At 42.2% G+C, this 25,085-nt stretch overlaps 2 protein-coding genes across 3 annotated transcripts; both read left to right on the forward strand.

The window, feature by feature from the left end:
* The first annotated feature begins 2,651 nt into the window (after nucleotides 1–2,651).
* On the forward strand, nucleotides 2,652–20,832 carry LOC126564180 (cytohesin-1). 2 transcript variants are annotated; one of them, XM_050221143.1, is made up of 10 exons: nucleotides 2,652–3,728; nucleotides 3,873–4,005; nucleotides 7,550–7,648; nucleotides 11,985–12,084; nucleotides 12,171–12,345; nucleotides 13,632–13,718; nucleotides 13,812–13,930; nucleotides 14,007–14,118; nucleotides 14,233–14,482; nucleotides 20,720–20,832. In XM_050221143.1, the coding sequence occupies exons 1-10, from the start codon at nucleotides 2,691–2,693 to the stop codon at nucleotides 20,830–20,832; spliced, it is 2,226 nt and encodes a 741-aa protein (XP_050077100.1). In that variant the 5' UTR covers nucleotides 2,652–2,690. The 2 variants fall into 2 exon arrangements, with proteins under 2 accessions (XP_050077100.1, XP_050077101.1); XM_050221144.1 differs by lacking the exon at nucleotides 20,720–20,832 and having other exon boundaries at nucleotides 2,653–3,728; nucleotides 14,233–14,542.
* A 1,046-nt stretch (nucleotides 20,833–21,878) lies between these two features.
* On the forward strand, nucleotides 21,879–24,475 carry LOC126564336 (protein cup-like). Its single transcript, XM_050221352.1, has 3 exons — nucleotides 21,879–21,983; nucleotides 22,278–22,695; nucleotides 23,116–24,475. The coding sequence occupies exons 1-3, from the start codon at nucleotides 21,893–21,895 to the stop codon at nucleotides 24,473–24,475; spliced, it is 1,869 nt and encodes a 622-aa protein (XP_050077309.1). The 5' UTR covers nucleotides 21,879–21,892.
* The last annotated feature ends 610 nt before the right edge of the window (nucleotides 24,476–25,085 follow it).

A 25,085-nucleotide genomic window follows, 5' to 3' on the forward strand; every position in this document is an offset into this window, starting at 1 on the left:
TGGAAATGCCGACGAGCGTTGTACCTTGCGGTGCCTTGCGGGCACCATTTGCAGCCCGATATTTATCGGATTAATAATTCATAATTCGTAAAATTAATTTTTACTGCACATAATTTATTCAATTACCGGTAGTCAGAATTCGTCGGTACGTCTTTTCATTCAGCTAAGGGGGGTGCGGAAGGGATTAACACATTTTCCTTTGGTAGTGGCGTGTTGAAAAGTGGGTATTATTGATTGCAAATTGGTGTTTAAAATAAAATCAATTTGATCGCTATAACGGACAATGAATCGAATTTTAAATAATAGTTTCATTGAAGTGGTTCCAATTCCCTTTGTTGTTGCTCACATGTTTTCTAGAATGTGTCACCACAGTATTCTGCTTCATCAGAACTAAATTGTACGAAATTAACGAACAACTATATCTGACGGCGTTAAGCAGCATTCCTTTGTGATGTAAAACCAATTGACCAATGATGGGCATACACATACACACAATACAAATTGGCTACTATTGACCATGACAAAGGCAGCTGCCTTTTTTCTGCTTCTCGTGCCACGTGTGCTTGTGGTGCGGCTTTTCTAAGAGATCCAGAATTCAAACGACATTTCGCAGCATTGACATCACTTGCTTTAGCTGCCCGTAGAGATCGTGCACTTAAACCGCTATAATCCACAACCAACTGAACCTGCCTGTTCGCCGTTGGGTGATGATTGTTATAAATTGAATTAAATCTCTCAACGCGTGCTCTCTTTCTCTTTCTCTCTCTGTCTCTCTTGACCGTTGTGCCCTCGGATCCAATTTCCACCACGAATAGTGGATAATAGATTTTGGATGAAGTTGGCCTGCGGATGAAGAGTACATCCCGCCTTCAATCCATGATGCTGGAAGTGCGTCGATAGTGCAGCTTACCTCCTTTGTAACAGCGCCTGACACATGACACACGAGCTAATATCCGTAGCTGTCATTGCACTTAATCCGCCGTCGCGTCATCGCGGTTCGAGAGCATAAGCGTCGTCGACAGTGTAGTATTTTTCGCCAGCTCTCCGGTGGCCTTCCGTGTTATTAGGGTCTGAGTTACAGGGCGGCGCAAGTGCGTCTGCATGTTTAGTAGTATGAAGTGAAATTTATGACGCACCATTTGCGCAATCATCAATTCCCTTCAGCGTATTGCTCGGTAAAGTAACTGAAGCTGAAGTTTGTGTGCAAGTTATTAGATTTGCACAGGAAAAAAAGAAGAGATTTGTTTCATTTAAAGGTTGAAGGACAAGATTGAGGACGTAGCATGGCTGAGGACAATTTAATTTACCGTCTAAGTGGGTAGTTATTTTTATTAAATGTATGCCTGCTCCAAGCGAATGACTCGTACTGTGACTGAAATTCATAGAAAATTAAAGTTATTCCACATTAACCGTTGTTTTACAACACATAAAGCTTGTTTTTCGATAATCGATTTTTTCTATCGCGCACAATTTTGCTGGCAAAATATTTCCTTGACTCCAATAAACAAATTGGACCACCCGCACCATCATCATCACCCCCTACCGAATGCTTCCCCACTCTTCAATCGGCAGCTACTTGGCAGACGTAATTGTGCCACAACGCCCCATAATCTACTTTACCACCGAGCAGCGACGTGGCGTATAATTGCTGTCGATCAAACGTGTAATGTGCCACTGCACTTTTCGTGCGTGCAAATCACGGGCCGGCATCGTGATTTTCCGTGTTTTCAGCTGCGGATCTGGCATATGGCCAACTTTGCGTGAAGCGAATGGAATGAAATTGCTGACAACGTGGAGTGAGACGAGAGCGAAAAAATGAAACTGAACGAACGAACACAACAAATCAAACAAATCAATTCGATCGAACGAATTTTTCGCGGCCTTTAGAGGTGTGTGTGTGTGATGTGTGGGGGAAAATGGTATGATTGCTGCATGGAAAATCAATCTTTACGGTCAAGTTTTTTTTTTGGTTCGGTTGGGTTGCAGCAATGTAGGCCAAACGTTTGATTGCTTTCGTTGGTTCCTAATCATCTCAAGTACAGTGGATGTAATCAGGGTTTTGGTGAAATAAGGTTAAATTAAGCCCAGTCTAGCAAATTTGCAACTGTGAAGGTTAATTTGAGAATCTTTATTAGCTTACAATCACAAACTTTCAAATAAACATTATTCGCTCTGTTGCTGTCGCTGCTTTACTGCTGTGTTCGCCGAATAAAAACCGGAATCCAAACATCGAAAGATTACAAATGAGCTCATTAAATATTTCATTCACAGTGGCGTGTTAATAATAACAAAATATACCTCAAATGCATATGAAGTGTTCGTGACATTCACTCCAAATCAAAGAACTGCATAAAACAAATGAAAACTCCAAGTGAAAGGACAAAGCGTTTGCTCGTGACGGTTAGTGATTGTACAGCCGTGAATTTGGCCACCACGGTCGCGGCCGGGCTGTCCTGTCCCGTGTTCGACGACCACAGATGTGTGATACGCGCGTGAAGTACTAGCTAGCCAGAGCCAGCACATTGCCATAGGCGGCAATTGTCTCCGCCCTCCAAACAACCCAACAGTCCGCACGGGCTCGTAGCGTGTTATTTAGTGTTTAGTGTACGTGTACGAGCATCGCCCGAACCCGAGCCTCACAAGTGCCTCTCGTCGCAGATTTAATCGCAACGCAACAGTGGCCCTCCAACATGTTCTCCTCGATGCCACCGAGCGCTACTGGCGTTGGTAGCGGAACCGAAGTGAAGAAAGCGCCCAGCAATTGGTTCTGGTCGCTTCGCAGGCAGCCGAAGCCGAAAAAAGCTATCCTAGAACCGGACAAACCGTTACAGAAAAGCTGCGTGGATCTATCGTCCGCGGCAACAAACGGAAGCACAACGCTGTTCGGAAACAATCGACTGGACGAGGTAGTGTCCACCAGTAGTTCCTCCATCGAACGTCCAACGGCTGGTTGTACGTGCGAGTACGTGCAGGTATTCGAACCACCGGAAACAACGGGCAGTATCTCGACGACTGCCACCATCACGACGACGGTGTCACGCCATCAGAACGATGCACTGCTCGAATCGGCTTCATCCGATAGTAATCTTGCCTTAAGTTCCTCCACCTCACCGCTCGAGGGTGCGGTCGGTGTGCAGCCATACGCGACGAATAGTTTGCGGCGCCGGAAGGAACAGGTCGTGTACGGTGCGAAAACGGTCACGACAGTGACGAAGACGACCGTGCTAAACCGTCAGCGAACGTATCGCGTGGGACTCATCTTCAGTGACAATGGGGAGCTACTGAACAGTAACCTTGACCTGCGGCAGTTGGTCGAGGAAAGCAAGCGCAACTTCCTCAATGCGCTTGGGAAGGCGGGCGAAACGGAAGGTGGCGCTCTTGCCATACCGCCACCGCCCCGATTACCGTCGGACCTTGCCAAAGAGCCCAACAACAATGAGGCTCAGCGAACGTTGAAGGACTCGGCAAAGGGTGAACTGCAGCACCAGTTTAGCATACTGGACGATAGCAATTTTGACTTCATTGACGATAGTGCCGATCTGTTCAACCGTAACTACCCTCATCAACCTCCATCAGCGTCGTCGACCGTGGCAGAACTACCAAGACCATCGGTGTTGGCATCGCCGGGTGTGGCGCTTCCCATTACCAAAGTGTTGCGTATGTGCAACAACTGTAAAAACAAGAGTAATCTAGTCTACCAGCGGAGCTGTTCGCAACCGAATCGTAAGGTAAATGTGACAAAACGAAATTTTCCACACATATGCATCAACAATGACGTATCAGTGCTAAAGCAAAATACCATTTATCAAGGCTTTTCAAATTTAAATTTTGCATCTAATATATCCGGCATTTTATTCGCATTCCGTCTGCAGCAAATCAACGATGAGCTGAACGAGGTCGAATCGGAGATGAAATCCCACGAAAGCAAGGAGGAGAACAAACATTCCAACAAAGACAAACAGATGGCGCTAGGGCGGAAAAAGTTCAACATGGATCCAAAGAAAGGTACGCATTGAAACTTTGTTCTTAAAATTTAGAGCGGAAGCACCAGTAAGGGGAAGCTTTTTCCTGTTGGGAAAAGGCTTTGGTAATGAAAAGTTTTGAATGCTTTGGGCAAGGATTCCGGATGGATTTTTTTTGCGTTTATTTATATATGTTTAGAGTCTTTGAGGCTCTCTACCGTATGCAAAAGGTGGTTTATACTAGTGCAAAACGGATTGCAGATGTGGCGTAGCTATTACTTAAAACTATTGCGATTGTGGTTAGTAAAAAGTTAAAACTATTCCTTAAATTTGTCTATATAAATTGCTGATGCAGTTTGTTGGGTGATTATCACAGGCAGGTTGAGGGTATGTCGTGTATCCATTGCAAACGGTGAGGATGCGGCAGAGATGATGTCAGTGCTACAGAATCTGCTGGGTGGAGGACCAAATTTGTTGAGGAAGTAGGAATGGGTCAAGTTTGTACAGGGTGTTCAATAAATTCGAATACAACTTTTCATCGATTTGTAGTTGTGCTCTCTGTATATTCTGTGTATTAATATTTTTGTCAGCTTCAGTATCATGTATAGGCTAACCGTTGCATATGGTGTTGACTAACTGTCACTTAGTGTGTAAACACTGTGCACGATGAAAGAGTACCGCGATCTATTAGTAAAATTGTTTGTGGGAGTAAAGCAGCCCGGCGACATATTCCGGCGGTTGAAATCTCACGGGGTAAAGCGGAATTTTATGTATACTACCATCCGCCGGTACTGGGAGATGGGCTCGACCAAGGATCGTACAAGATCCGGGCGGCCGCATTCAGCGAGGCGAGCAGTCATCAAAGTGGTGAGCTCGATCCGGAAGACTGCTGCTGAGCTGAATTTGTCAATCGGGACGACTCACAATATTATGACGAAGGACCAAGGGTACAAGCCGTACAAGAAACGTAAAGTACATGAAGTAACGGAAGCTGCAAAGAAGAAGAGGCTGTACAGATGCAAATTGATACTTTCGCAGCACGCAGGTCAGGAGTTTGTGTTTTCCTATGAGAAACTCTTCGTTTTGAAACAGCCGAACAATGTTCAAAATGATCGACTGAGGCCGCCGACGATGGCCAGCATCCCCCCGTCCGAAATAAACATCCTACGGTTCCAGAATGCCGTGTCGATGATGGTTTGGGGGGCCGTATCCAGGTGTGGGAAGCTCCTACTGGTTTTTACTACACAATTGTACAGTTGTACTACAGACCGGTTGTACTACAAAACCGAGGTTCTGGAGAAGGTTGTGGCACTTCAGGATCTCTACGGGAAGGATCCTTACATTTTCCAACAAAACTGCGCTCCGACCCACACGGCGAATATCGTCCAAGCGTGGTGTCAGGAGAATTGGACAGGGTTTCTAGATAAGATGTCATGGCCACCCAATTCTCCAGATCTCAATCCCCTTGATTACTATGTATGGTCATACATGCTGGCCAAGGAAAGCGAGTATAAGGTGAGCACAGTCAACCAATTCAAGAACGTTATTTCCTAGATCTGGGACGAAATGCCGATGGAACAGGTGCGATTCGTTTGAGAAACGTCGGAAGCTCGTGATAAAGTACAAAGGGAGGGTGCTCCCTCCTAATATGCCAAAAAGATAGTAAATAAACATGGCTTCAAGAAAAAAAATACTCAAAAAATTATATCTTATGATCTTATGATTACTCGTTTTTGAAGTGTATTCGAATATATTGAACACCTTGTATGTCCTATCCGAAGGTGGAATAGGACTCGTTGTTGATCTCGGCAAGGAAAGGTGTTGTATACTTCCGCTGGACAAATCCGACCTCTGTTTACCAGACGATCAACTTTCTCGTTTCCGTTGATTCTGGAAGACACAGTCGGAGACGCAGGTATGGAGTCTAGGAGCTGAGTGTTGAGGGTCTTTGGAGGTGCATTGTTCCAGGGCGGCCAGAAAATTGGCGCTGTCGGTGACGATGACGTTCGGTTGATCGGTCTGTAGTCCTTCGTTGGCGGCTAGTTTGATGTCTGTTGCCTCGTCGAAGAAAATGGATGTGTGATTAGGAAGTTTGATGGCAACTGCGCCATCAAACTCCATCTATCATCTGTAAAGATATGATGGAAATGTTTAAATTTAGTCTGTATTATGTGGGTTTGGATACTTTTGGTGATGTGACTGCTTTTTCGGGTACCCTGAAGAGAGATTCGATATGGATTAACACCTGTTTCTTGAAAGCGGAAAGGAATGTTAGCATGGTTTATTGATGAAACTGTTCAGTCATTGTTTTTTTGGAAATGGTCTTAAAACCACTTTAATTCAAGTATTAAATATTTCTAGATAACTTTTTTAATTTACTTGCCCTTTGCATTAGTTATCACATTATCCACTTTTCTCATCCCAAATTGTCGTTCCATCGTTTTCTTCCTAAAACTCCTAACCTAACGAACACAGAAGAAGATGCCATCGCATGTCATCATTAGACCAATATCATCTTCCATTTCCAATTACGAAACAATTAAGAGAGTACCATCACACAACTCTTACACACAGCACAGTAGTTGCAATAGTTTCTCCGCATGATACAACTTGGACATTAATCATCACTGCGTATCGTATCGTAAGGTCCCCCCTGCAGTCGGTGAAATATGTGATTGTTTAAGGACGTAAAGCGAGCGCGTTTGGAATTCACCATCCCAAATCCTTCCCGAAGGTGGGCATGGATCGTGCTGGAAACAAACACTTCCGCATCGACACTCACCAAGAAGAAGTGCTTCGCACCGATGAATGATTGTCTTTATTCGTTTAATTAAATTGTCCGCATCCGTTCGATAGGTTCCAATCCCCGCTCGCTGTGTTTCCTTCTGTCTATTCGAACAAAGGTTCCCGATTGGCCCGATTGAACCTGTTGCTCTAATGGTGCAATTAAGCCTGTATGGCACGGCACGAAGACCGAACACCATCGATGGTGTTGGGCATCGGTTCGCCTGGTAAACGGGGTTCTGACGTGCGGGTAAAGTTTGTCAGGAAGTTGTTCAACTAGTCGAGGTTGTGCCGGAATGTGCAAGTGGCCTTGAAGAACCAATGTGACCGGCCAACGTGTGCCGCCGCCGCAGCAGGAACGGTTGGTTGGTCTTCGCCGGCAGCTCTGAAGTGGCTTTTAAAATTAAAAAGTCATCCATCATTCGCCCATTTGCGCGCCCACTGCTGCTTGTAGCTGTCAAGACTTGGAAGACGTCGATGGCGGCAGTATGAGAATTGCAATTGGGGGGGGGGGGGGGGGGAGGGTGGGGGGTATACCGGTTTATGTCAAACCAATTCCTGTTTATGGCATGAAAGAGTGTCTGGCACGATCTTAAGATGTTATAAAACAAGGATGAAGCACTTGAATAGTGATGTTTTATTGCGCTTTGTACTTGTTTTGTGTCAGCCCCAGAGGGTCACAAAATTAACTATTTTGTAGCAAAAAAAAAAAAAAAACAAAAAAAAAACAAGATAATAAAAAAGTATACTATTTATTGAATCATTCTAACATTTGTATCCTATTTTCTTTTCTCATTTTTTAGGAATAGAATTTTTATATGAAAACCAGCTCCTAAGGACAGATCCCCAGGATGTCGCACAGTTCCTGTACAAAGGGGAAGGCCTCAACAAAACGGCAATTGGTATGTTACATCGTTGTGGGATTTTATTTTTTTGCACAGTACCAAACAGCGAATTGAATGCTAGAAATCATTCATCAAACAGCACCATCTGCAACACTGTCACGATAAATAATTCATGCTATTGGTGATGCTAAAGGGAAGGGACTTCTGGGATATTACGAATGGGGACGCTCCAGCGCCAATTCGACGTGACTCGACGATCGCCATAAATTTGAAGGATTTATTCGAAGTGCCAGGCAAAAAATACTGGAGGAAAACGGGTATCCAGACTACAACGAGTTACTGAACACATATACATAACGCACACCGTAGCTATATGGTTCATTCTCCCGTGTGCAGGATATGTTTATGGACCCGTGTATAAATATATTTTTCTGTCTCCCTCCATTTCGGTGTGGCGTCCACCGGGTGGGGAAGAAAGCGAGAGCTTTATAACCAGTGTGTAACTCGTTAATCGCAACCGAATGCAATTTAATGCACGGTGGATGTGTTGTTTTTGCTATCTTCAATTTTTGCTGTTGCAACTCATTGCTGCTGCAACTCGTTGATGAGGATAGAATGCATTATACAAAAAAAAAGCGACAAAAATATTCCATATCCTGCCTCTGGTTGGGCATATACGGTGAGCGGTATTTTATTCATTACCGAGAGCTAATGTCAAATGGGCATTTTTAACCCTCCAGATAGGTGAGTTACAGTGACACATCCCCCGTGTGTATAAAATTAATCGACGATCCTTGTAATCGATAACCGTTCATAGGACAACCGTGTGCACCAATATTGGGCGGAAAAGATAGGAAAAAGGAGACTTTTTACGAATTGGATTCGTACCGATCGTATCGGTGCAGCATGGAATTACCTGAATCCCCCTTTTTTTTAACCATGCGCTAGGTAGAGGGATGATTTCCACGGTAAAGAACCGGGTCGAGTGGTAAGCTTACTGATGATGAGCTCAGATAAAATAATTGCCTTTTTCAATTTGCTCTCGATCGTGTTTACGTGTCGCGCCATCCCTACAGGGACTCACAGACATCCGAAACACTCGCAGGATGAATTACCAGGCTCGTGCTCGCATCAATTGTTAAAATTTAATTCACAAATTATGCACTTACATTACGAACCCGCAGCAGCAGCAGTGCGTGTATGGAGTTTGTTTTTTTTTTTCACAACAAACCTTATCACCCAATATACTCCGACTATAGAGGGAGAAAGCGTCGCGAGGAGCAACTTATTTCATACGCTAATGATTTTAATCGTGCCAAAGTTTGATGGCGAAAGAAGATTTATCATTTGCAGCATTTTTCGCACATCTGCTTACCTTCTTCCCTTTGGCGAACTTGCCGTTACCTGACTAATTGTGAAATTGTGCAAGGCAACTGTATAATGGGATATTAATTAAAAAAGCAGTGTGTACCATGGCCGGTATATATGCATTGCACATAAAAACATTGCATAAACCTATTTTATCTTTGCAACAGAAAAAAATATAGCCAGTGTAGGGTAGATGAGTTATGTTTGTAAATGGTTATAAATGGATCCTCAAGCCCCAAACAATGTATGTACATCGGATTCAAATTAAGGCGACTGTCAACAGAAGGATGTGTGCAGATAAGAAAGACACCACCATTCTGTGGTGTTAAACCATCCATCAAATCGGCAACCATTTCACCATCCATTTCGATTGGTCTCACAAGTTCTTGATTGTTTCCTTAATAATATTAAATGTCCCGAGAATTTTTTGTTAATAATTTTTAAATCCGTCCTACAGTCTATTGAAATTTTTCATACAATTTCGGATTCATCCGGAAGTTTTTCTAACGATTTTACGGACATTTTTCGAATAAGTTTACTAGTGTTCGTAACGATCGTGACGATTTTCCAGACGTTTGTGGATTCGTTTCATTGTTTTTTTTTTCAAGATAGTTAAAAAAAGGTTTCCTCAAAGTTTGTATACTTATAAAGTGATCTCGAATTATATAAGACCACTTATAGTTCGCTTTTTTGCAAAATGCTGATTTTGAAACTTCTACTAGGGGTAAACTTTTCCAAATTTGTTAGCATCTAAACTGTCTTCTTTTCTGAGACAATACGGCGTCGAAGAGCCGTCATATTCAAATTGTTCAAATTCAAACTGTTAATCAAAACTATTTTTAGCATGTTTGATTTTTACCAAAAGTTCAACATTGATTGAAACATTTTGGACCCAAAAATATCTATCTTTTATATTAGCCCACCAAACCAAACCTTGAGTTACAAATATACAAAGTTTTGGCCATCCACCCAAAACTTGTTTCAATTTTAAAGTTGATGAATAGTCTTATTTTATAGTCTTGTGTGTTTTAGCCATCAAAATGCAAAAAGTAACTAATAAATGATTTCTTCATTCAATGTTTTCAATGTTTTTGAAACGTTCAATTGAATTGTGCACTAAAAACTAAGATGAAGATGAGGGAATCAAAAGTATACAGACAAAATTATTCTAAAAAAAAGAACATCTTCAATAAAGTACACACTAAATCTTGAGACAAAAGTGCTTGTCCCAAAATTATTTGTAAACCCCTTTGAAAAAATAGTTAAAACGATGGAAAAATACCTAGGAAATCATCAAAACACTTCAAAGCTATTTCAAAACTATGTAGTAGACCGTTAAAAAACCTTCGGATGAATGGAAAACTATATGGAAAAAAACGCCAGAATACTTCTGTATATTGTGATGCGTTTTATCTACACAACACACACCCGATCGGATTTTTATTAGTAAATGATAACTTGAAAACATAATCAATTGTAAATGACAACTTGAAAACTTTTTAAATTGCTAGTTGTTGCTGCTATCACGGGGAATGCGTTTTTTCACCTCTGCAGCTTACATATTTCGATTATTACATGCATTCTACTACTGTTCCACGCTGAAATGATAAACCACGAATCATCAACCACCCTGCACTATAGCACACACCCACACACCATGAGGGAGATTGATGGGAAAGCCTGTTTTTTGCTATTGCATTTGTGGGGATGACTTTCTCGCCCTTCCCTTCTTTTGTACCGTCTCGGTCGCCATTTCCATTTACACAGTAGGTCAAAGGGATGAGTAATTAATAATAACCACGCCAATGTTATTTTACGCACGTGTTGTGAGAGCGCTGTCGGGTGGTACATTGGCGTTATTCATTCCCTTTCGGGGTTTTTTTTTCTACACTCACCTCCCAGCAGCAGCAACATTCCCCGTGGTATCAAACAACGTTTACTACCTCACCGCACTGATAATGGCAGGCATTCATAAAAATAAACAAAAATAATTAATATCGTGTTGATAAAATGCGATTAAAACTGTGTGTCCAACAATTGCTGCTGCTTTTTGTTTCTGGTGTGTCCCTCTCTGTGGTGCATTTCTTATTATTTTGTTGCACAATCGACCGGGTGGTTTTCGTTTGTTATGATGATGCTGTTTTGTTTTTTTTTTCTCGGTGTACACCCACCGTCCGGGAGTGTTCTTCCAATTGCACACCCTTCGCTTCACCGCCGTGTCTGTGGTTGTGGTTGGTTCCGGATTCTGTGGTTCCGGAATGGTGGAACCCCATCGCGCTCTATATACTGAGCGATGATTGAAAGATGTTTAAGGATGTGGGACATCGCGGTGCCCGGTCAGTTTGGGGTGAGGAAAATGGTGCTTCCGCAATTGAATTCGAGTGCACTTCGCGGGCGTGCACCTTCATCATAGGGTAGAGATGCACCACCACCACGTGTGTGATGGTTGTGTTTGCGGTCACTGAATGGTAGTTTGTTATTTTGGCACATTTCACTGTATCAATGTTGACCGGGTGCTGGGGAATGGGAAAGAATGTGTGTATTTGAATGAGGTTAAAGCGTTGTGCTACTACAGTCATGCCGATGCCGATTTCAAACATTCCTGTACATTATCCCGGGTTCAGGCAAAGGGTTTGAATCATCACAGGCTAAAGAAGGGAAAATAAATTTATTTTCACGAATGTGATAATTTTCCTCTCCGAATGCGACCCATCATCTCTCTCTCTCTCTCTCTTCGAAAAAATCGAGCACACTTCAGCGGATGGGAAACTTAAATAGTTGCCCGTATTAAATCATTCCAATGGAGGTAATAAATTTTATTGTTTTGGTCCGTAACCGCGGTAAATAGCACTCAACCAAAAATAGGTGTATTGTAGGAGGTAAATGTTCTGCTATGGGAGAAGTGAAAAATGCATAAATTTGTATGCACCGATACAATGTACATTAAACAATTTTTGTGTGTTAAAACTGTTGCGATAATAATAGAATATTAATCAACACTTTTTTCTTTACTTCATGTTTCCAGGTGATTATTTGGGTGAAAAGAATGACTTCAACGAGCAAGTGCTGAAGGCCTTTGTAGAATTACATGATTTTACGAATCTTATACTGGTGCAAGCTTTAAGGTGAGATAGACGGAAGTCTTCGGCAAAAAATAAAACATTATATTAATCTGTTGTTTTTTTTTTAAATTGTTTCCATTTTTTTGTAGACAATTCCTCTGGTCATTCAGACTGCCCGGCGAGGCGCAGAAGATCGATCGCATGATGGAATGCTTCGCCCAGCGGTACTGTCAGCTCAATCCGGACATCTTCACCAACACGGACACGTGCTACGTGTTGAGCTTTGCCATCATTATGCTCAACACATCGCTCCACAATCCATCGGTAGGTTCGGACGACCAGTACAAGCAAGAACAACACAAGAATATATTGGTATTGGCAGTAAATATGCTGTAGCATATTTTTCCAATGCACGCGATCAATAGCGGTTGAATAGGTGGCTTCGTTGTTACTTGCAGGCGTGAAGCTGGTCGGAATTTAATTATCATATCCCAGCGCATTGTGCGCGCTGAGGGACCGTACCAGCGATAAACGATGATATCCTTCCCTACTGTATATGCAGGGGCCTTTTCGTTCGGAACACAGGAGCGTACCGATCGGTTTGGTCGGTGAAATGGAAAATGGTGGCATTATCTACACCCGCTTGCACAATTACTCGTTCACGTTCCGCTCATATACACAGACACGAGTACAACAGCATCAGGATAAGTGCATTGTGGGGATATATGATTAGAATTGTCCTTGCTTGCCCGGGTTTGGAAGTGTTATCCTTTTGAAATTTAATGTAACATTTAACACGGTTGGTTTATAAACGCAGGAACACACATTACTGCTGCCGTTAACTCGCTCGAGAGCGCGGATTATGGATAATAGTGAAAAAGGAATTAAAATATGCTGCGTACGCTGCGCGTGGTTTATCACCAACCGTAACTCCTGGGTAGCATTGTGAAATTGCGAGCTTAACTAAGTAAAAAAAAGCGACATACACTCGAAAAAACCCAATTATCCCGCTCACCTTTCATGGTCCTTCGATTAAGGGTTAGCTTTCAAACACTATCTGACCTACTGCACCGGATAACTCTCTTTGTGCCGGGCCGAGTGGTAAGTCGGTTGGTAATTATTTCCAACCTGCCGGTTTAGAACTGATTTAAACGCCGCTACCGAAATGTTACGCTACTAGTGGCAACATTTATCACAGGCTAATCGGGAAACGAACATCAAACGAGCAGGGAGGATGCCATTTTTGCGTACCGTGCTTAGGCGCTAAATTACAACATCATCACTGCTCAATGAGTTTGTCAGTCGCACTTGTAAGCTAATCAATGGTATCATCGCTCGATTGCATTCCGGTATCACTAATCACGCGCAGCTAGTGGTGGGAGAATGCATTCAGTAATTGTGGAGTCGACTTCAAATGGAAATCTTTTTCTTTGATGTTGATGGTCGCTGGGGCCTGCGTGCGAATGTAATTCAGGGAAATGCCTGCACGGGAATGTTGGATTCCGACCCAGTGGTCGATGAATTAAATGAGTCGTGGAATGAAACTTTGGCATGCATTTCATGTGTTTTTTTTTCTTTCTCTCATTTTTTTCGTTGCATTGCTTCTGCAGGTAAAAGAGAAGCCCACGGTTGAACAGTTCATTTCCATGAACCGTGGTATCAACAATGGGGGCGATTTGCCGCGCGAACTGTTGGAGGTTAGTAGATGAACGTGAATCGATTATTTAATTTAGCATAGCAAGTTAACACGTGTTTTATAACCATTTTTTTTAAATCGCTCTTTTCCTTAGTCCTTGTATGAGTCGATACGGGCGGAACCGTTTAAAATACCTCAGGACGATGGCAACGATCTGATGCATACCTTCTTCAATCCGGATAAGGAGGGATGGCTGTGGAAACAGGGTGGAAGGTAAGCAAATTATTTTTAGTTTCTATTTTTAAACAAAATTTTAATTATTCTTTTTTTCGTTTCCTTACTTGCACAGATATAAATCGTGGAAGCGAAGATGGTTTATACTGAACGATAACTGTCTCTATTACTTCGAATACACCACCGACAAGGAACCAAGAGGGATCATTCCATTGGAAAATATTGCGGTATGTTTAAATTGTTTTCTCCCTTGGTTCCTAAGCAAAGTATTCGATTTTTATGCGTTTTTTGTTGTTGTTTTTTTTTCTATCCTTCTTTTTCCACCTGCTGCTGCACAATAGGTGCGTGAGGTAACGGACCGCAGTAAACCGCACTGCTTCGAGCTGCACGCAAGCGGTGGCGCCGACATTATCAAAGCGTGCAAAACGGACAGCGAGGGCAAGGTGGTGGAAGGTAAGCACACCGTTTACCGGATGTCGGCCGCAACCGAAGAGGAGCAGCAGGAGTGGATCAACCGACTCAACCAATCGATCAGCCACAACCCGTTCCACGACATTCTAGTACAAAGGAAAAAGAAAGCCCTGGCAAAAAGTTAGTTAGCACTGTCCTGTTTGAAAAACTAAAATCGTTCTTTAAAAAAAAAACAGCAACAAACAACCAAACTGCGGAACTGCAGAAAATGCGCCTGCACACATATTTACATACACATACAAAAAAAAAACAGAAAAAAATGTTCTCATCGGCCACAGTTCCATTCTAAAGAAGGAAAAATTGAACAAAAGACAAAAGTTTGAGGGAAAGCAGAAGCAAAATTCGTAAAATTATAAAAAAGGCTGTAAATCAAGAGCAAGATGGACCGTGAAAGATGGAAAACATTTTTGCAAAACATTTAATCAAACGTAAAATTCAAACGAAAAACAAAACGTGCTAAAAAAAGTGGAGGACTCATTCGCGTGCATCATCATCGGCCTGCTGCATTTGATCGTGCTTTCGTGTGTGTACCGGATTAACAAACGCTTCCCTCAAACTGCTTCCTCGATGCTAAGGAAACCAATTATCTGCTGTCGTTAGTTTTCGGGTTTCTGTTTTTAATTGTAATTTGTGCGTAGTCCGTTAGAGCGTGAGATAACACCACGTGGGATTTTGTTTTTGCCTGCCAGTGCATTTGTGCGTGAATGCCTGTTGAAAAATGTTCCGCGCCCAGTGTGGTGTGCCGCGCCGAAAGCTTCTAATTGTGGGCACCGACCAAACAAGAAGAGAAGAGGTTAATGTATGTGTTTGTATGTGTTTTGTTCGTTTGTTCAAAGTTAGGTTTAGGTTAGTTTAATCCGGAAAAGTGCGCTTGATATGTTTAGATAAAAATATGAAAAGGTCGTAGTGTCAGGAATTCGTTTCTTAGTGTGAATTGTTGCGTTGGGTTCTGTTAGTTAGTTGCACCGTTCTCCTTAAGGAAGGGGTTCATGAACGCGGGTTTTGTCATTTCAATATTACAACAATACAACCTATCTACCCTTACCTTGGTTTCGCACGCTGCACACGCTGTAAGTGATAGTGGTGACCGTGCAATAGGCAACTGGGTACTACTACTCATCTACTCAGACCCAGTGTAGTGTGCAGAATGTTTTAAAAAAATGCGAGTCAGGATCAGCATTTACGTTTGCTGCTGTCCAGTTAGTCCAGCTTCCATTTTTTTGTTGTCCTCTCATTATCACCCGTTCTGGGAAGGGCTTTGTAAATGTGAAGTAAGATAAAAAAGAAATTAATTAGAATATGTGAACTGCGACAGTGATCCGGCCAGGTGGATCGTAACTGTGATCATGAGATGCTAGAGCATGTGGAGAATGGTAGAAATCTAGATTATAGATCCTTTGTTTTTTGTTTGGCAGTAGAAACAATAGCGAAAGCGCGTGGAAAACTCATATGATTGTGTAAATATAGTCAGTTAGTTGCAGTTGATTGAAATGGCCGTGTTTGAACTTTTGGTTCTTATTAGTCGGCCGATCCATATCCTTTACATGCAAGCTGTGTTACGTTGCCTTCTGTCTCTCGTTCTCACTGTTTATCTTAATTATAAAATTCAACTGAAAGCAAAAAAATCGTTCCTTTAGTATCAATCCTGTTTTATCTTTCTAGTAAACCAATAGTTTTGCTAATAATAGGACAAAATGTTCAGGGAATTACAATTTATTAGGCCATATTACAACATTTCACACTGCCGGGAGCACACAGGACACAGTCCGGACATTATAATTCACAGTCGAAAGTGTGCTCTTCATTGGAAGAGCCTCAAAGATATTATATGATACCGAAAAAAAAAAAAACAGATATCGATTTGTATGTGTGCCTGCAACACACATATGTAACAATGGATTAAAATGCTCGTAAAGTAAGCGGCTCCATATCCTCCTCATTCGCTCATGTATTCGAGCGCATATAGAATAGAAGTAAGGGACAGTATCGTGTATAATACAGTCGCTAACACCATTATAGGAACACCAGCTTTTTGAAGATTAAAATAAATAAATCAAAGAGATGAGTAAAAATGATTATGTTTGAAGAAAGAATTTAAATGTACGTAATTTTTTCATTATAAACATTTTATTGCTACCAAAACAAATCCTTCTTTTAAAATACATAACTATACGGATGATGTACTGAAAAATTCCTACAAAAATATTTGTTTAACAATTCGTGCAAAGGTTTTTATTTCTTAAACGGCCTTGGTCCACGTCATATTTAGAGTCTGGATACGATTTTTACATAAGTATTTGGAGTTTTCTTAATTTTAAAATCTCATACATTTGTTTAATTTTTTTATTATGATAAAAATTTATATTATAATTATATCCATCTCTTCAGACTGATGTTTTATCCTAAAAAGACGGGTGTTCCCATAGCTGTGTTAGGGACTAAAGGGCATCGCATATAAAAAGGTTCCATTTTAACAATCCACCTTCCCAAATACAATAATCTGCATTTCATCCTTCCATGCAGCTTGGCATATTCGATGCAGACTCGCGAGTGGCCTTCCGTTTCGCGCATCCGTTATTTGTTTGTAATGTAGCAATCCACCGAACGACACACCTGTCCCAATATCCCACCCAAGTCTGCATAAAGAAGAAAAGCATCTCCAACCAAACCCAACGCCCCATTTGACGCCCCCGAATGTAATTGTGTGTAAGGGTTGCCGTGTAAAGCTAACTATTAAATCGCAACAAAAAGAAGGATGAAAAAACTGCAACCCACTGTAAAAAGTAAATCCCCCACAAGAATCCTAGACATATGCATATGTGTATACACAGTATATCTAAACGCCGCGGTAGGGAAACTTGGGGGCCCTAGAAGATGGGGGTAGACTAAATTTATAGCATGATGTAGTTGTAATCCGGAACTGAAAAATTATTAGTTTTACAAGAACAGAGCAAACAGAATGTGAACAAATGATAACGAGGATGTGTTTTTGTACTTTATTTTGAATTGTTTTGTTGTGCACCAATAACACGCTTTTCTCGTGCTGTTGTGTTGACTGGGGTTGTCCACTAATTAGGGTGTCCCAGCGAATGACCAAAGAAAGAACGATAGATTGATTGATTGATTGAAGGTTTGCACCGTGCATGCATTTTTGGTCCGAGAATCCGCAAACGAATGTATCTCTCAAACTAGCTTTAACGGCGTTGTCATTTGCCATTGATAGTCTTCCGGTTTTAATTTCCCGGCGTTTTTGGAATGTTTTTAATTTGATGGTAATACCTAGAATGAAAGTTAATTTGCAACGGATACGGGTTAAGGCGCTACCCGCTTATTTTTTTTTTCTTCGGGGTGGTAAAATCTCACGGCAAATGGCCCTGTTGCGGGTTGGGAAATTTCGTTCGTGCAAAAATCATTTCACACGTCAGATGATGAAAATTGGAAACATTCCAGCCGACCCCAGCATCATCATCCGGCACGAACGAACGGCGTGGGTATGGGGTAAGAAAATCGAATAATACGATAATAAATAGGAGTAGCACCCGATCGATTCGATAATGATGATTGAAATTCGATAATAATAAAAAAAAAGAAGAGCATAAATAATGGCTGGGGAAAGAGAGCTCTGGGAAACACTGCATCGATTGCACTCGAAATCGAAACACTTGCCACCGCTGGGCACCCGAAAATGCCAATGGCAAATCCTGATGAGGTCCTGCTGTTATTTTTTTTAAGTTGAAACTATAATAACGAAATAAAATTTTCCTTTCACAGGCCAACCAAAAAAAGGTTTCCACTTTCAGCCCCACTATCTGTCTCGCATTTGTGTAGCGGCGTGTTGGCCGTGGTGTTGAGTTCTGGATGCCCGTGGCACAATTAAAATGATATTTAAAACGTCTCCCGAATCCCGAAACGAACGGGCACACACGTGGTGTATATGAATTAATTCAATTTAAATTGATTTTCATCTGGTTTTGTGTGTGTTCGATTTTCGCAAATCCTCCACTGCCAAGGGACACGAGCCATGGGAGACGCGGGTATGTGCGGGTACTTCCACAACCGGACACAGTTACTGGTTTGGGGGTATCTCTTTTTTTGCTGGCAATTTATTGTGAAAGCTGCAGATGCATACAGTATTTTTTTTTATCGCATAGCGAATGTCACCCATTTTTTAACTCACTTCCCCAATGTGTCTGTTTCTCATTTTAACATTTGCTTTACTCATTCGTGCGTGCCCCCCTTTTTTGTTTCAAATATTTATTTGACTGTACTCTAACTTGCCTGTAGAGTCAGTTTTATTTATCATTTCCTCCACCATCCAACAATCAAATGTCCCTTTTTCCGGGACCGATATTGACCCAATTTCCGAGTATGTGCATGGGTCATCTTTTTGTAACAGAGGCGCGTGTGTGAGCTTTACAATCCTAGGAAGTTGGAATGTTCCCCCTCCACTAGGAGGGACTAGCTTTCGGGGACAATTAGTGTCAGTGCTGGTGTAAATCATCAGAAAAATAGTAACCTGCCGCGCCAGGTTAGTTGGAAGCTTTATTTTATCGTCGTGAGTTATGTGATTGCGTGTGCAACCGATTAAAATACTATTTTTTTAATGTTCCTATAACTCTTTGGCTGATATAGCTACTGTTTTTTTTTCTTTTCATGAAGTTTTTGTATTTTTATTGCATTACTTAAGCCTCAATTTAGTTATAGAATAATTTAAATTTTAGTACTATAGAATGTTTTATAGAATATTTTATAACAAACGTAGTTACAAACTTTCGTAGGACAGTTGGAATAGTTGCTCGTACTGATGGTAAAAAAACCAAATTAAGATATTTCTCAGCTGAAATCGGACAAACTGAATGTTCCTCTTTGTTTCTTTAATATTTTAATATTGAATAATTATAGATTTTCTATATTTTTATCATAACAAATCCCGAAAACTTTTATGCTCGATTTCAAGCTTTAGGGTTATCAAGATCCGATTGTCGTTGCTTAGGACTATGTCAACAGACTGAGGCTTATTCGTTTTTTGAGTTGCGAAATATCCGAATCAAATTTATCGTCAGTACGTAAAACTATCTCATTTGAATAGAGAATCGTTGCAGCGCGTAAACCGTTGATGAGTGAACCGTTTGAACATTTTCGGAAGTTGTTGATAGAATCATGTTCCTTATGAAAGTAGAAATATGTACATCATGGGACAGAAGCTAGGATAAGTAAAGACTAGAATACTAAAACAACGAATGGAGGACAAGAAGGACATAACATCGTCAATAAAACAGAACAGTGTTTCATAAAGGAAAAAGTTAAATTGTGTCAGGAGTGAGCAATTGACGATTTTAGAATAATGTGTGAAGTGAGCTTAGTAAGGCATTAGGCATCGTTAGGACATTAATTATAAAATGAATTCCAAATTGATAATTTGCTGCTAATCAGGGTTTTCGTAAAGCAGTTTTCTATGAAGCATACTGCCAATCAAACAGTGGGATTTATACCCTTTTAGGACCGGCAGTAGCATTTATCTCCAATATTGTACTAAGCTGAGGCAAACTCTGGCTCGATGTGTGGAAAATATGATAATCTGTTGTGGTTTTAATGGCGATACTAGCCAAACATCAAATCCTGTGTTTGTGTGCATGTGTTTAGTGTGTTTATTGTACGCTTATCACAAGCTAATTTTACGTTATAATCCGTCCCAACTAACCGTGTCACAAATGTATCGATTCGCTTCCGTTTTCTGAGTGGTGGCAATTTAACGATTTACTTAACTAATTGTTTGTGTTTGTACCACACTTAACTACAGTCCTGGGCGAAATTGAATTGTACACTCCAATTTGTTGTTAAAATTGTTCCACCTGTTGTTATGGATGCTGTAATGCGATTAGCATTTGCATCTCAGTCGTTATCTCCGATACAGCTGGTGAAATTGAAGTTTTAATGATGATCAACAGCCATGGTAACTGGTTTCTCGGTAACCTTCTGGCTTACTGTTGATAATTGGCAACATTATACTGCAAGTGCATGATTGATTGATGAATTACAGAGAAAATGTTTGAATTTTGGTTCTGTACGGAGTTCATATTTTATTGTACTACCTCTAGTTCTATAAATAACATCGATGGATTGTGTTTATTAGCTTCTACATGCATGATGAAGTTGGATAAGAAAGAAAACATTGCAATTGGAATAATAATTGATCGTCGACAACATGACCCATTTCATTGAATCGAAAACAAGAAGTCACATTAAATTGGCTGCTTTTTTTTTGCTTTACACAAGTTTGTTCGTATCTTTATCGATTAAATCGATTCGCGTAAAGTTTTAAAATGTTCTGTTTTCCCCCCCCTCATCCTGTTCTAGACCCGTTCGCTACACTACTCCAGTGGTTCAGTTGCGGGTTGTTCTGCGCCGACCGTAAAAAGCTCCAACGTCAGCGTACGACCGTCGACGAGTACCATCTGATGCCGCTCTAGTTCTTCTCATTTTTTATCAAACGCTCAAAGCGATTGAAAGGCCAAATAATTGTGATAATAAAACCAAAATAAAGACAATAAACTAGCATTTTATTCAACGAATTTGTTTTGTTTTTGGATTGAGTTTTAAACTTGAGAGCGATTTTCAGTATATAAAGTAAGTATTAGCGGAATATTTTTGATCAATATAAAAATTAAAAAAATGATAAAGACTATTAAATTTAAAAATATCCTGCCAACGGTTAAATAGTACGTGTTTCAAATAATTTAAAATAATACAAACCGGATCGGATTGAATCAGTGTTCCTGGATCGGATTAGAACCGTTCTCATCCTTTTTTAACCTTAGTGTGAGCGAAAGAGAAAAAATGAGAGAGAAAGAGACAGCAACATTCCACGTTAACCGGCGATCGTACCCGGCATGCTAGATTGATCCGCAATTTAGTAAAAGCCTTCGCTAGAAGCCGAATACATTAGAAATTGTGTTTAAGTTCAAAAGTTACGCTCACGTAGTGGTAGCTCTTCCTATTCCGCGTCGCGTAGTGCTGTTAAAAAGTGTTTTCCCCTTTTTATTCTAACAAAGAAAAGTTGGATTGTTTACGGCCCCCTTCCCAGAAAGCCAACAAATCGGGTTGAGATAAAGTTTTATCTACTTTAAAAGAAAAGAAAAATTTGCACGTACTCTCTTGCACACGTGCTATTGCTGGGCCCACGGGTTCATTATATAAACATTGTACACACTAGAGGAAGCAAGCATCCTGTTTTTTTTTTAATTGCTTACGTACGCTTCAATTCAATGTGTTTGATTGCTTCGATTTTAAACTGTTAAAAACAACAAAAATATTGTACCATATTTAAAGAACTGCGAAATAGAAATATAGTGTGCAACCATATTGTGTTCTGTCGCTGCGTTGCCATCTTTTCAAACTCCGACGAGAGCAAAGTTCATTGAACTTTCGTGCCTCTCTTTTCGAAGACAGCATCTGCCGTGTGTGCGATTGTGTAGTAGTTACCTGTGGCAACGTACGCCTATAGAAAGAAAAGCGATTGAACCGGGTGATATGATGAAATTCGCTAATTCGGACACGACGACAATGTCGTTGCGGCATGGTGAACAATATGAAAATTGTTCGGAGCTGCTTATCGAGCCAGGTAAGTGCGGCGTGCCACATACGGCCCAGCATTTTTGCTATTTAGCTATTAGCTGTGTAGAACTTCCTTGTTGAACCTTCTAGAACTTCGTCTTTGTGTATGTTTGTTCGTTCTGTCAATAGAATTGGTGATGTAGTGGTGGTTAGTAGTGCTAGTGGCCTGCTGAGATTTTTTTTCAAAGTCTCGTAAGTACGTAACTTCCCATCGTCATCATCATCTTGCCGCCATTTTCTAAGCATCAGTTTCATCTCTCACTCGACTGTTGACCGGCGTGCGTGTCAATGTGATTTGCAGGTATGACATCGCTCGAAGAATTGGACCCGGCTATCCTGAGCTGCGGTTTGCCGGCCATCGTACTGAACGAGGAAGATTTGGCAACATCAACGACAACGGCGACGGCGACGCAAAACCCGATTCATCCGTCGTCCCTGATGGGTTCCTTCAATGTTGCTGCCGCCACCGCCGCCAACGTGATCCGCTACACGGTCGCCCATTTGCTGGCCCTTAGAAAGAGCCCGTTTTCTCATCGACGCCCGGCCGCAATCGACGATCCGCGCACGGGACAGTACCCGATATGGAGCCGTACCGGTTTTACTCAGCAGCAGGACACTCGGGTACGCCGGGCGAGCCGTGGTGGTAGCGACGACGAGCATCTGGCTTACGGTCGCAAACCAAACGATCGACAACGGGACAATGGCTTCAATCCGCCAAGGTAGGTGTGCACCTAGAGATGGGGAAAAGAAACAAATAGATGGAGCTGGTTCCAGACGATTCCACAAAACTTGGTCAAGTCAAGTAGGTGGGACTACTCCTTCTGAAACCGTACGGAAACTTCAGAAACGGTCGGTATCGTCCGGAACCTCCCGGAACCAACGGAATCTTGGATCCGTCCGAGAACTTTATAACCGTCTGGAATCGTTGGAACCGTTATTCCAACGATCGTTGTTTCGATGTTGGAACCGATTTTTCCGGATGGTTCCAACGGATCCGGACGGTTCTAACGGCTCTGAACGGTTCCGAGGGTCCCCGACGTTTCCGAGGGTCCCCGACGGTTTCAACTGTGGATCACTAGTGTGGTCCACAGAGGTAGTGAAATGACCAGATAAAACCAACCTTATTTCTTTTCGCGCAGATTTCGACGTAATCATGAGTTTAGCAACCGGAACCATCACGTGATAGTGAAAAGCTACAATACGGGTGACCCTTCCGGACATGGCAGTGCGATGCGTCTGCAGGATACGATCATCGAGGAGGAACCGGAATGGGTTGTCGGTGGTCCCACTTCCCGTCTGGATACGATCGAATTGCGTGGCTTCGATGAGGATGTAAGTCGCACGGTATCGGAATCGTTGAAGGCATCGCCGCCGTGTGGCAAACAGCGGGGAGCTTTCTTTGACGAGCTGCTCCACTACGAGCACGTTCACCCGAAGCATCATGGTGGTGCGAAACACGACACTTCCGGTAGTGCCGGCGAAGGTGAGAGTGTGTCCACCTCGAACAATGGTTCTCCACCACCGGCTCGCAGTACACCGACCAAGAGTGGTCCGGCGGATATGAACCACAACGGCGGCGGACATGGTCGTAAGCTGTCCGGGATGGCCGCCGGATGTTCGTCTTCCGGTGGTGGTGGGGGAGTAAACGTATCCAACTTTGAGGAATTGATGAAGTTTGATTCGATTCTCGGCGATTCGGGTGATTCGTCTAGTTCCCGGTTCAGTAAATACTATCACCGTGGGAACGGTGGTGTTGCATCGGGCAGTGGTATTGGTGGACAACATCATTATCAGAACCATCACTCGCAACATTCCCAACATCACGTCCGTTTTGCACTCGAACGGAACACTCATCACTACAACAGTGCACCATCGCAACACCAGAACCGGCAGGCCGGTTCAGGTCGACTGCCAATTTCGGCACTCCAACATCCGCCCGCCGGTGTTGAATCGTACCAGCCGGGCGCTTCCGGATCATCCGGCTTACCAACCACCGGTGATGCAAAGTCCTTCCAGCGACTGCTTGAAATGTTGGCCGCCCAAAACCAACGCAATTATCAGCAGCAACAGCAACAGTACCTGCTGCAGCTGCTCCAAAACTGTCAGGAAACGGAAACGCTCCGTCAGATGTTGCTGAAGAAATGTTCGCTGGAAAATGCGGCCACCAACCAGCCAGGTGGTCAACAGCAAAGCCAACGCATTCCAACGCAAGCCGAACTGCAGCAACACACGCAAACGATCATGAAGCAGGCGCTGCTGCGCAAGAAGATCGCCGAACAGAGCCGGTACATGCTGGAGCAACGAAACGGTCAGGAAGCGATACCGGCCGTTCAGCAGCTGATACAATCGATCTGCCCGAACGCACAGCGCAGTCTGTCCGTGCTGGCCGGCAATAATGGACCGGAAGGTAGAAACGATCTTGGAGCTGTCGGCGGCGGGACCATGTTTGCTGGCGCGAACCGTGGAGGTCAAATGAGACATTCGAACAGACGTTACTAGCACACAAACCCTGCATCCCTGTCGGGGACAGTCTCGATTGATTTTTGCTTTTGATTTTATACTTCCTACTACTACTCTTTTCATTCGGAATAATCATTTCCTAACCGCCACACGCACACTTGGCAGACAAATTGTGTTTGATATTTGGATGGTTGAATTTATGCTTTTCTTTTATAAAGTTACTACTACTAATACTACTACTACTATTGCCTGTATTTTTCTGTTTTGTGTGAGTGTGTTTTGCATTTGGGAAATCAGAAAAATGGTTTATGTGCATTCGTTTTTTTAAGAGGCACCCTGAAGCATTTAGGAAACCTTAAGATCGACAGCCCAATAACACTGATCAGTTTGCATAGTTAGGGGAAAAGTGACACACGAATGTTTCTTCTACATTCTTTGATCAAGGATTGTTTGTCTCGCTCGTAAAAAAATGTAAGAATGTCCTACAAGGAAATAACTAAAGAAGCAAGACATAATATCACCCTCAGAGGGCACAGCTTAAGCCGGGCTCTGGCTCGATAAAAAAAGATTGAATGTTTTGTGTTATTAGAGGTGTTGTAATTTGTCTTTGGGTGTCTGGATATCATTCGCACAAAAGAACCGATGCGTT

Source organism: Anopheles maculipalpis, chromosome 3RL (assembly GCF_943734695.1).
Source record: "Anopheles maculipalpis chromosome 3RL, idAnoMacuDA_375_x, whole genome shotgun sequence".
Lineage (NCBI taxonomy): Eukaryota > Metazoa > Arthropoda > Insecta > Diptera > Culicidae > Anopheles > Anopheles maculipalpis.